At 44.6% G+C, this 11,285-nt stretch overlaps 1 protein-coding gene across 1 annotated transcript; it reads right to left on the bottom strand.

Annotated features, from left to right (window-relative positions):
• Positions 1 to 5,425: 5,425 nt before the first annotated feature.
• LOC115104970 (myoneurin-like) lies at positions 5,426 to 11,136 on the bottom strand. The gene is given in 10 exon segments (XM_029626428.2): positions 5,426 to 6,593; positions 6,668 to 6,769; positions 7,169 to 7,252; positions 7,871 to 8,049; positions 8,139 to 8,298; positions 8,408 to 8,818; positions 8,821 to 9,245; positions 9,640 to 9,932; positions 10,524 to 10,570; positions 11,043 to 11,136. Coding segments are annotated over 8 exon segments (2,082 nt in total). The 5' UTR covers positions 9,903 to 9,932; positions 10,524 to 10,570; positions 11,043 to 11,136; the 3' UTR covers positions 5,426 to 6,135.
• Between the last annotated feature and the right edge of the window lie 149 nt (positions 11,137 to 11,285).

Raw genomic sequence — 11,285 nt, 5'->3', positions numbered from 1 at the left:
TATGGCTCGGGGGTAGAAGCTGTTTAGAAGCCTCTAGGACCTAGACTTGGCGCTCCGGTACCGCTTGCCGTGCGGTAGCAGAGAGAACAGTCTATGACTAGGGTGACTGGAGTCTGACAATTTTTAGGGCCTACCTCTGACACCGCTTGGTATAGAGGTCCTAGATGGCAGGAAGCTTGGCCCCAGTGATGTACTAGGCCGTTCGCACTACCCTCTGTAGTGCCTTGCAGCCGGAGGCCGAGCTGTTGCCATACCAGGCAGTGATGCAACCAGTCAGAATGCTCCGGAACCTTTTGAGGATCTGAAGACCCATGCCAAATCTTTTCAGTCTCCTGAGGTGGAATATGTTTTGATCTGCCCTCTACACAACTGTCATGGTGTGCTAGGGTTTCTGGGATGATGGTGTTGAAGTGAGCCATGACCAGCCTTTCAAAGCACTTCATGGTTACAGGCGTGAGTACTACGGGTCAGTAGTCATTTAGGCAGGTTACCTTAGTGTTCTTGGGCACAGGTACTATGGTGGTCTGCTTAAAACATGTTGGTATTACAGACTCGGACAGGGAGAGGTTGAAAATGTCAGTGAAGACACTTGCCAATTGGTCCGCATATGCTCGCAGTATACATCCTGGTAATCGTCTGGCCCTGCGGCCTCGTGAATGTTGTTTAAAGGTCTTACTGACATCGGCTGCGGAGAGCGTGATCACACAGTCTTCTGGAACAGCTGGTGCTCTCATGCATGTTTCAGTGTTACTTGCCTCGAAGCGAGCATAGAAGTACTTTAGCTCGTCTGGTAGGCTCGTGTCACTGGGCAGCTCTTGGCTGTGCTTCCCTTTGTAGTCTGTAATGGTTTGCATGCCCTGCCAGATTAGACAAGCGTCAGAACCGGTCTAGTACGATTCGATCTTAGTCCTGTATTGACGCTTTGCCTGTTTGATGGTTCGTCGGAGGGCAAAGCGGGATTTCGTATAAGCTTCCGGGTTAGAGTCCCGCTCCTTGAAAACGGCAGCTCTAGCCTTTAGCTCAGTGCGGATGCTGCCTGTAATCAACGGCTTATGGTTGGGGTATGTACGTACGGTCACTGTGGGGACGACATCATCGATGCACTTACAGATGAAGCCAATGACTGATGTGGTGTACTCCTCAGTTCCATCGGAGGAATCCCGGAACATATTCTAGTCTGTGCTAGCAAAACAGTCCTGTAGCTTAGCATCTGCTTCATCTGACCACTTTTTTTATTGATCTAGTCACTGGTGCTTCCTGCTTTCATTTTTGCTTATTAGCAGGAATCAGGTGGATAGAATTATGGTCAGATTTGCCGAATGGAGGGCGAAGGAGTCCTTTGTATGTGTCTCTGTGTGTGGAGTATAGAGTTATTTTTCCTCTGGTTACATATTTAACATGCTGATAGAAATTTGGCAAAACAGATTTAAGTTTCCCTGCAGTAAAGTCCCCGGCTACTAGGAGCACCGCTTCTGGGTGAGCGTTTTCTTGTTTGCTTATGGCGGAATATAACTCATTCAATGCAGTCTTAGTGCCAGCCTCTGACTGTGGTGGTATGTAAACAGCTACGAAGAATACAGATGAAACCTCTCTCGGTAGGTAGTGTGGTCTACAGCTAATCATGAGATACTCTTCCTCAGGCGAGCAATAGCTCGAGACTTCCTTAGACATCGTGCACCAGCTGTTATTTACAAAAATACATAGTCCGCCGCCCCTTGTCTTACCAGACGCCGCTGTTCTATCCTGTTCTAATCATCTAATATTTTAAGTGCTTTCATTGTCTGCAGTATATGCCCCCTTTATTTATCCTACGGTTCTAACTTGGGGTACAGGGAGAGCACTGTAAAAACAGCGCATGCTCTGAATTCGCTACATGCGACCTAGCGTGCTCATTGTCTTAATCGAAATTACGGACAATAACCTGAAACACAAGCCCAAATATAAACTCAGCAAAGAAAGAAACGTCCTCTCACCGTCAACTGCGTTTATTTTCAGCAAACTAAATGTGTAACTATTTGTTTGAACATAACAAGATTCAACAACTGAGACATAAACTGAACAAGTTCCAGACATGTGACTAACATAAATGGAATAATGTGTCCCTGAACGAAGGGGGGGGGGTCAAAATCAAAAGTTACCGTCAGTATCATGTGTGGCCACCAGCTGTATTAAGTACTGCAGTGCATCTCCTCCTCATGGACTGCACCAGATTTGCCAGTTCTTGCTGTGAGATGTTACCCCATTCTTCCACCAAGGCACTTGCAAGCTCCTGGACATTTCTTGGGGGAATGGCCCTAGCCCTCACCCTCTGATCCAACAGGTCACAGACGTGCTCAATGGGATTGAGATCCGGGCTCTTCGCTGGCCATGGCAGAACACTGACATTCTTGTCTTGCAGGAAATCACGCACAGAACGAGCAGTATGGCTGGTGGCATTGTCATACTGGAGGGTAATGTCAGGATGAGCCTGCAGGAAGGGTATCACGAGGGAGGAGAATGTCTTCTCTGTAATGCACAGCGTTGAGATTGCCTGCAATGACAACAAGCTCAGTCCGATGATTCTGTGACACAGCGCCCCAGACCATGACGGACTCTCCACCTCCAAATCGATCCCGCTCCAGAGTACAGGCCTCGGTGTAACACTCATTCCTTCGACGATAAACGTGAAATCGACCATCACCCCTCGTGAGACAAAACCGCAACTTGTCATTGAAGAGCACTTTTACCAGTCCTGTCTGGTCCAGCGATGGTGGGTTTGTGCCCATAGGTGAAGTTGTTGCCGGTGATGTCTGGTGAGGACCTGCCTTCAAACAGGCCTACAAGCCCTCAGTCCAGCCTCTCAGCCTATTGCTGACAGTCTGAGCACTGATGGAGGGATTGTGCATTCCTGGTGTAACTCGGGCAGTTGTTGTTGCCATCCTGTACCTGTCCCGCAGGTGTGATGTTCGGATGTACCGATCCTGTGCAGGTGTTACACGTGGTTACACAGCTGTCCGTCCTGTCTCCCTGTAGGCTGTCTTAGGCGTCTCACAGTACGAACATTGCAATTTATTGTCTTGGCCACATTTGCAGTCCTCAGTATGCCGAACGTTCACGCAGATGAGCAGGGACCCCGGGCATCTTTCTTTTGGTGTTTTTCAGAGTCAGTAGAAAGGCCTCTTTAGTGTCCTAAGTTTTCATAACTGTGACCTTAATTGCCTACCGTCTGTAAGCTGTTAGTGCCTTAATGACCGTTCCACAGGTGAATGTTCATTAATTGTTTATGGTTCATTGAACAAGCATGGGAAACAGTGTTTATGAAACCCTTTACAATGAAGATCTGTGAAGTTATTTGGATTTTTACGAATTATCTTTGAAAGACAGGGTCCTGAAAAAGGGACGTTTCTTTTTTTGCTGAGTTTACACTGGAGTTGCTTACCGAGACAATGTTCCTGAGTGGCCTAGTTACAGTTTTCACTTAAATCGTCTTGTAAGTCTATGACATTGCTAGCAATGATCAACAACCAACTTGTCAGAGCTTGAAGAATTTTGAAAATAATGTGCAAATATTGTACTATTCAAGTGTGCAAAGCTCATAGAGACTTACCCAGAAAGATTCACAGCTGTAATCACTGCTAAAGGGGATTCTAATATGTATTGACTCAGGGGTTGTAATACTTATCTAATCAAGTTATATACAGTTGAAGTCGGAAGTTTACATACACCTTAGCCAAATACATTTAAACTTTTTTTTTTTTACAATTCCTGACATTTAATCAGTAACAATTCCCAGTGCTTTTACACCTGCATTGTTTGCTGTTTGGGGTTTTAGGCTGGGTTTCTGTACAGCACTTTGAGATATCAGCTGATGTACGAAGGGCTATATAAATAAATTTGATTTGATTAGGTCAGTTAAGATCACCACTTTTTTAAGAATGTGAAATGCCAGAATAATAGAGAATTATTTATTTCAGCTTTTATTTATTTCATCACATTCCCAGTGGGTCAAAGTTTACATACACTCAATTAGTATTTGGTAACATTGCCTTTACAATTGTTTAACTTGGGTCAAATGTTTCTTGTAGCCTTCCACAAGCTTCCCACAGTAAGTTGGGTGAATTTTGGCTCATTCCTCCTGACAAAGCTGGTGTAATTGAGTTAGGTTTGTAGGCCTCCTTGCTCTGTTCTGCCCACAAATTTGCTATAGGTCAGGGCTTTGTGATGGCCACTCCAATACCTTGACTTTGTTATCCTTAAGCCATTTTGCCACAACTTTGGAAGTATATTTGTAAGTCGCTCTGGATAAGAGCGTCTGCTAAATGACTTAAATGTAATGTAAATGTATACTTGGGGTCATTGTCCATTTGGAAGACCCATTTGCGACCAAGCATTAACTTCCTGACTGATGTCTTGAGACGTTGCTTCAATATATCCACATACTTTTCCTTTCCTCATGATGCCATCTACTTTGTGAAGTGCACCAGTCCCTCCTGCAGCAAAGCACCCTCACAACATGATGCTGCCAACCCTGTGCTTCACGGTTGGGATGGTGTTCTTCAGCTTGCAAGCCTCCCCCTTTTTCCTACAAACAATGATGGTCATTATGGCCAAACAGTTCTATTTTTGTTTCATCACACCAGAGGACATTTCTCCAAAAAGTGCGATCTTTGTCCCCATGTGCAGTTGCAAACTATAGTCTGGCTTTTTTATGGAAGTTTTGGTGCAGTGGCTTCTTCCTTGCTGAGCGGCCTTTCAGGTTATGTCAATATAGGACTCGTTTTACTGTGGATATAGATACTTTTGTACCCGTTTCCTCCAGCATCTTCACAAGGTCCTTTGCTGTCGTTCTGGGATTGATTTGCACTTTTTGCACCAAAGTACGTTCATCTCTCAGAGACAGAACGCATCTCCTTCCTGAGCGGTATGACAGTTGCGTGGTCCCATGGTGTTTATACTAATGTTTGTACAGATGAACAGGCATTTGGTAACCAGACTTGTAGAGGTCTACAAAATGTTTTATGAGGTCTTGGCTGATTTCTTTAGATTTGTTCCATGATGTCAATCAAAGAGGCACTGAGTATGAAGGTAGGCCTTGAAATACATCCACAGGTACACCTCCAATTGACTCAAATTATGTAAATTAGCCTATTAGAAGCTTCTAAAACCATAACATAATTTTCTGAAATTTTCCAAGCTGCTTAACAGCACAGTCAACTTTGTGTATATAAACTTCTGACCCACTGGAATTGTGATACAGTAAATTATAAGTGATGCGGTGAATTATGTCTGTAAACAATTGTTGGAAAAATTACTTGTGTCATGCACAAAGCAAATGTCCTAACCGACTTGCCAAAACTATTGTTTGTTAACAAGAAATTTGTGGAGCGGTTGAAAAATGACTCCAACCTAAGTGTATGTAAACGTCCGACTTCAACTGTAAGTGTGGTATTTTTCACATATATATATTTTTTTACTCATCTTAGAATGTTTTTTCCAATTTGACATTACAGAGTATGTTGTGTAGATCATTGACACAAAATTACAATTAAATCCATTTTAATCCCACTTTGTAACACCAATTTTGGGGGGAAAAAATCAAGGTGTGTGAATAAAGAATAGAGCTGTTGAATTAAAAACCTTGACTTTTCATAAATATCCATCCATCTCAATACTACCTCTAGATTCCATAAAACATTAAACCCCATGTTACTGAGACGTGGGATTAAAACCAGAACATTGAACAGAGGACGATTCAGGATGTGTAGAGAAATGCAAAGCCAGGAGATGGTGAGCCTGGCTGTTCTGTGGGTAGGTCCTCAGTGATTATCTCTAGGAATAAACATTTCAAACATACAATAAAATAAATGTTTAGATCTGAATGAGTTCATTTCATTAAAAGATGGAGTGAATTACAAAAAGTTATGCACTCACTACTGTAAGTCGCTGTGGATGAGAGCGTCTGCTACCTTACTAAAATGTAAATGTAATTACATATATGATTTGTCAACATCCACACTATTCACAGTTCTACATCTGACACTACAGCTGATTCATATTGGATCCTGTAGGTCCCGTTGATCCATTCAAAAAGGTTCGATCCACTCCAAGCCTGAGAGTTATGTTAGGATCTGGGTGAGGGGGTCAGAGGTGGTTGAGTCAGGGGTCAGGGCAGGGGTCATTGTCCAAAGTTCTAATGATGATGATCTGCTCCATGTCTTCGACAGGGTAGGCTGGATCACAGTGGGAGAGTGAGGAAGAGAAGTTGGAGGAAGATGTACGCAACTGTTCTACTAGTACACTGAGAGGGTTTGGGCTCAAGTTAGGGGTCGTTGGTTCAGGGTTGTCTGGCTCCTCGGGGTCATGGTTGCCTGGCTCCTCGAGGTCAGGGTTGTCTGGCTCCTCGGGGTCAGGGTTGCCTGGCTCCTCGGGGTCAGGGTTGCCTGGCTCCTCGGGGTCAGGGTTGCCTGGCTCCTCGGGGTCAGGGTTGCCTGGCTCCTCGGGGTCAGGGTTGCCTGGCTCCTCGTGCATGGGGCTGGGCGCATCGCGGGAGATTAGCCCCTGGTGGTCGATAGGAATGTTGTGGAGGAGAACCCATTCTGGAACCGCCATTGGAACTGGAGAACACACACACAGGTTAACATAGATGGCCAAAAGGATAAGTTGGCACACACACACACACACATCTCACCTAAGTGTTGTCTCTCTTGGTGTTTCTTCAGGCTGCTCAGGCCAGCGTAGGTGTTTCCACACAGCTCACATGTCACACGCTGCTTAACAGTTGAGTCTCCACCTACACACACATACAGCAAACACACACACCCAAATCTTTCCCCATTCTCTACAACTAGGCCCAGGAGTCTTTAATCTATATCTATAATAATCTATAATCTCCATATAAACTCCTTTATCAGTCTATCCATCGCTTCCATCTTCTACCTTCTTCCCACTACACTTCTATATGGTCCCTTCTTCTCCATCCTCTATTCTTTACCTACATCTCTCTCTCTCTCTCCTCTTCCAAGTGACTCTCTCCATCTTGTGTTTACTCTCCACTCCAGGACAGGTGCCCTTCTAGAACACAGTAGATCTACACAACTAACAGACAGCTTGCTTGTCATCTTTTCCCTTGGATAGATTTAAGTATTCAAAGTGGTTGGTTCTCGCGTGTGTGTGTGTTCGGTAGACTCACCGTTGTGGATGCGGGAGTGTTTGTTGAGTTCTCGTTTGGTAATGAAGGCCTTCTGACACACCAGACACTCGTGTGGAGCTTCACCTGGAAAACACACAGAAACACAGACGCGCGCACACGTCAGAGAATACAGGGACACATGATCTCACACACACACGTCAGAGAATACAGGGACATATGATCTCACACACACACACGTCAGAGAATACAGGGACATGTGATCACACACAACACACACGTCAGAGAATACAGGGACATATGATCTCACACACACACACGTCAGAGAATACAGGGACATGTGATCACACACACACACACACGTCAGAGAATACAGGGACACATGATCTCACACACACATGTCAGAGAAAACAGGGACACATGATCACACACACACGTCAGAGAATACAGGGACATATGATCACACACACACGTCAGAGAATACAGGGACATGTGATCACACACACACACACGTCAGAGAATACAGGGACACATGATCTCACACACACACGTCAGATAAAACAGGGACACATGATCTCACACACACGTCAGAGAATACAGGGACACAAGATCACACACACACGTCAGAGAATACAGGGACACATGATCACACACACACGTCAGAAAATACAGGGACACATGATCACACACACACCATCAATACTAATTTAACTGGTAATGTTTCTCTTTGCTTCAGTGTGTTACCTGTGTGTTTGCGTTTGTGTGTGATGAGAGAGGATGAGACGGAGAAGGCCATCCCACAATCGTCACATTGGTAAGGTTTCTCTCCTGTGTGGATCCTCATGTGATAGGTCAGAGTGCTGGCCTGGGCAAAACCCTTCCCACACTGTTCACACACATACGGCTTCTCTCCACTGTGCTTCCTATATGGACACACACACAGGTAGATAGATACACACAAATAGGTCTTCTCTCCAAACATGCATGCACACTCAGACACACACAGTCCTACCTGCAGTGTATCTTGTAGTTAGATGAGGTAGCGAACTGCAGCCCACATTGTTCACAGGTGTAAGGTTTCTCTTCACCGTGGTACATTCGACAGTGAGCCACCAACTGACACTTCTGGGCAAAACCCTTGTCACACTGAGAACATGCAAACGGCTTCTCTCCTAGAAAGGCAGAGAGACAGTTAGGTTGTCTCACACCTGTACGTGTATGCGGAGGAGTGTGTATGTGTGTCTTACCCGTGTGTATGCTAGCTATGTGTGTGTCTCTTACCTGTGTGTATACGGAGGTGAGTCTTGAGCTGGTTTCCCTGTGTGAAGGCTCGGGAACAGAAGAGACACTGGAAAGGTTTCACTCCTTTATGGATCCTCATGTGTCTCCTCAGGCTACTGATCTCAGAGAACTCTTTGTTACACTCAGCACACACTGGCTTCTCTTTCACCTGTTGGTTCTTCAACCCAGCCTTCCACTCATCCCCCTCTCCATTGCTCGATCTGCTCTCCTTCAGTTTCCCTCTTCCTCTGCCTCTCCCTCTCTTCTTTCCTCTCCTCTCTCCACTGCTCCTCCTTTGCCTCTTGACAGGTTTCAATGATGAAGGGCTGAGGTCTGTCTCATTCTCCTCAACGATCTGAAGGTCTGACACCTTCAACGACAGATCCCTCCTCATTCCTCCTCCCCTCCCCTTCCCCTTCCCCTCCCCCTGCCCCTCTGAGGCTGGGAGACTGTTGTGTCATCTTGGGTGTCGTCATGGCTAGGTGATGTTGGGTTGCTAGGCAAGGGTTGGTTTTGAGGTGTGGCCTTGGGCTTTCTTCCCTTTCTTTTCCTCGCTCCTCTTCGGGGGGATGTTGGGGGGCTTGGGGAGGGAGGGGTGTACTCTGGATCTCCCCGCTCTTCTTCCTCCTCCCTCTCTACCGAGCCCCCTCCAGAAACGCAGGACAAGGGCTTGAACGCCTCTGGGCTGGGGGGTGAAGCTAAGCAATGGGGGGAGGTGGTAGGTGAGGCTGACTCTATCCTCATCTCCCGTTGGCTGTCAGACTTGTCTATCAGGTGACGCTCTGCCTCCCTCATCCCCAGGAACACCGCCGCTCCCAGCACGGCCTCCGACCCATCACTGTTATCATGGCAACCACAAATAAACAAGAGATCAATAACTAAAACAGATAAACAACAGATTAACAACAATATCGTATCCTACATAGCACAGGAGTTTGGTGGCACCTTAATTTGGGAGGACGGGCTCATAGTAATGGCTGGAATAGAATAAAAGGAATGGTAATCGAACTCAAACACATGCTTTCCATGTGTTTGATACCATTCCATTCACTCCATTCCTGCCCTCAGCAGCCTCCTGTGATACATAGTTATTGTGATGGTATGATGGTGGTGTAGTCATATTATACAAAAGGAGTAGTAGGGGCGCTTACACACCTTTTGATTTGATGAATAGTATTGCCACACCTATTGCTAAATTAGCTTCGTACACATCAGTGTAGTGATGTACCTACCTGTCAGTGAGTAGTTCTCCAGAATAGATGTATTTCAGCAGGGTGTTCAGGGCCTGCTCACTGACAAACTCCGGGTTAAGGGTTGTGACCAGGTGACCTCTGTCAGGCAGTGCGGAGAAGAACCCGCTGAACGCCGCCAGGACATTACGGTGCGCTCGGAACAGCGTGTCGCCCACGACGACCGTAATGTCACACAGAACGTTGCTTTCCCGCTGCCAACGCAGCTGCTCCAACAGGTGCTCGCTGTGGGCCAGCTGTGACATTACTGCTTCCGGGTTCACGCTGGGGTCAAACTGCAGGGAGGGGAATTCATTTCAACCGGATAGTTTAGTGCAATACCTTTACTAAAAGGTCTTTATGTCAGAGGAGATAGTGTGCTTGCAAGGTTGTTGCTGTTTATATTTGAGAAAGGCTAGGACAGGTCCAACCTCAAACTGACAGTATTTAAAGGGGAAATCTACATCCATTTCTGGACGTATAAATGAATTATATATCCTCATGGATTCTTGAAGAATATATCTTAGAAATGCCTAATGAGCTTAGTTTACTGTCACACTTCATCAGAACCCAAAATATAAGCTTGTTTAACTCCAATGTTTGTAAACATTGTAAATATAAACAAACACTGTAAAAGCTAAAAACATGATTAAAACTATGTTGATATATTGGATGGTCAGTCCTTGCATCTATATTACTATGAATTTGAGAGTGGTTACATTTCTCCATGTCCATGCCTAATCTTTTTACCAAAACATTATTGTTTAAACAGTCAATATTTTCTCTCCCCAAATAATAATAGCTTATCCATCTACCATTCTAGTTCTTTCCTTCTCTCTCCCTCAGCAAGATACACATAACACATTTACATAAACACACGTACTCACCCTTTATAATAATGTTAATGTTTGGTTGAAAGTGTGTATCGGGTGTTCTGTTGGGATAAAAAATAAGTGATTGAAATGAATACACAATTACAACCACAACACTCATCTCATCGAATAGTTTAGCCAACATTATGAAAATAAAAGTTCCTCAGTTCCATAGCTAACTGCCCTACAGCTAACCGCGAAAATCAGCTACGTTCTGTTGAACCATTACTCATATATCAATTTAATTGTGAATCATTTCCTATGCTATAGTTATAAATGTACATTAAGATAAACGTTTATGAAGTTTGAAACCATTTAATCTCTCTTAAATGTTGATTTCGCGGATAAATTACTGTTAATAACAAAGCGCTCTTATTTCGAAATACGACGAGCGCGGTAAACTAGCGAAGTTAGTCCATTTTAAAATGACGGGGCATTCAGGAGGGTAACCACATGTGCAAACATAACATTAAAAACCTCTGAAATGTAGAAACAGAGCATATAGACGGATTTAAATGTGTAAAATGATAATACCGTATTTTATAAATCCTTTTACGAAGTAGCCATTTTCGGATGACGTCAGACCACGACTCCAGTCCACTGCTCAGGTCTCGCGTTGTTTGAAAATACACATTAAAACGTTTATATGAAGTGGAAAGACAAACTGGTTCATGTCTCTGTATTGAATAGAAATCATATTTACAATCCAAACAGGAACGTGACAGTGCATTTATTTAGTACTGTACAGAACAATCTATACTTTCTTGCTGTACCATG

This window comes from Oncorhynchus nerka, linkage group LG22 (assembly GCF_034236695.1).
Source record: "Oncorhynchus nerka isolate Pitt River linkage group LG22, Oner_Uvic_2.0, whole genome shotgun sequence".
Classification (NCBI taxonomy): domain Eukaryota; kingdom Metazoa; phylum Chordata; class Actinopteri; order Salmoniformes; family Salmonidae; genus Oncorhynchus; species Oncorhynchus nerka.
This window is presented reverse-complemented; position numbering and strand designations above follow the sequence as displayed.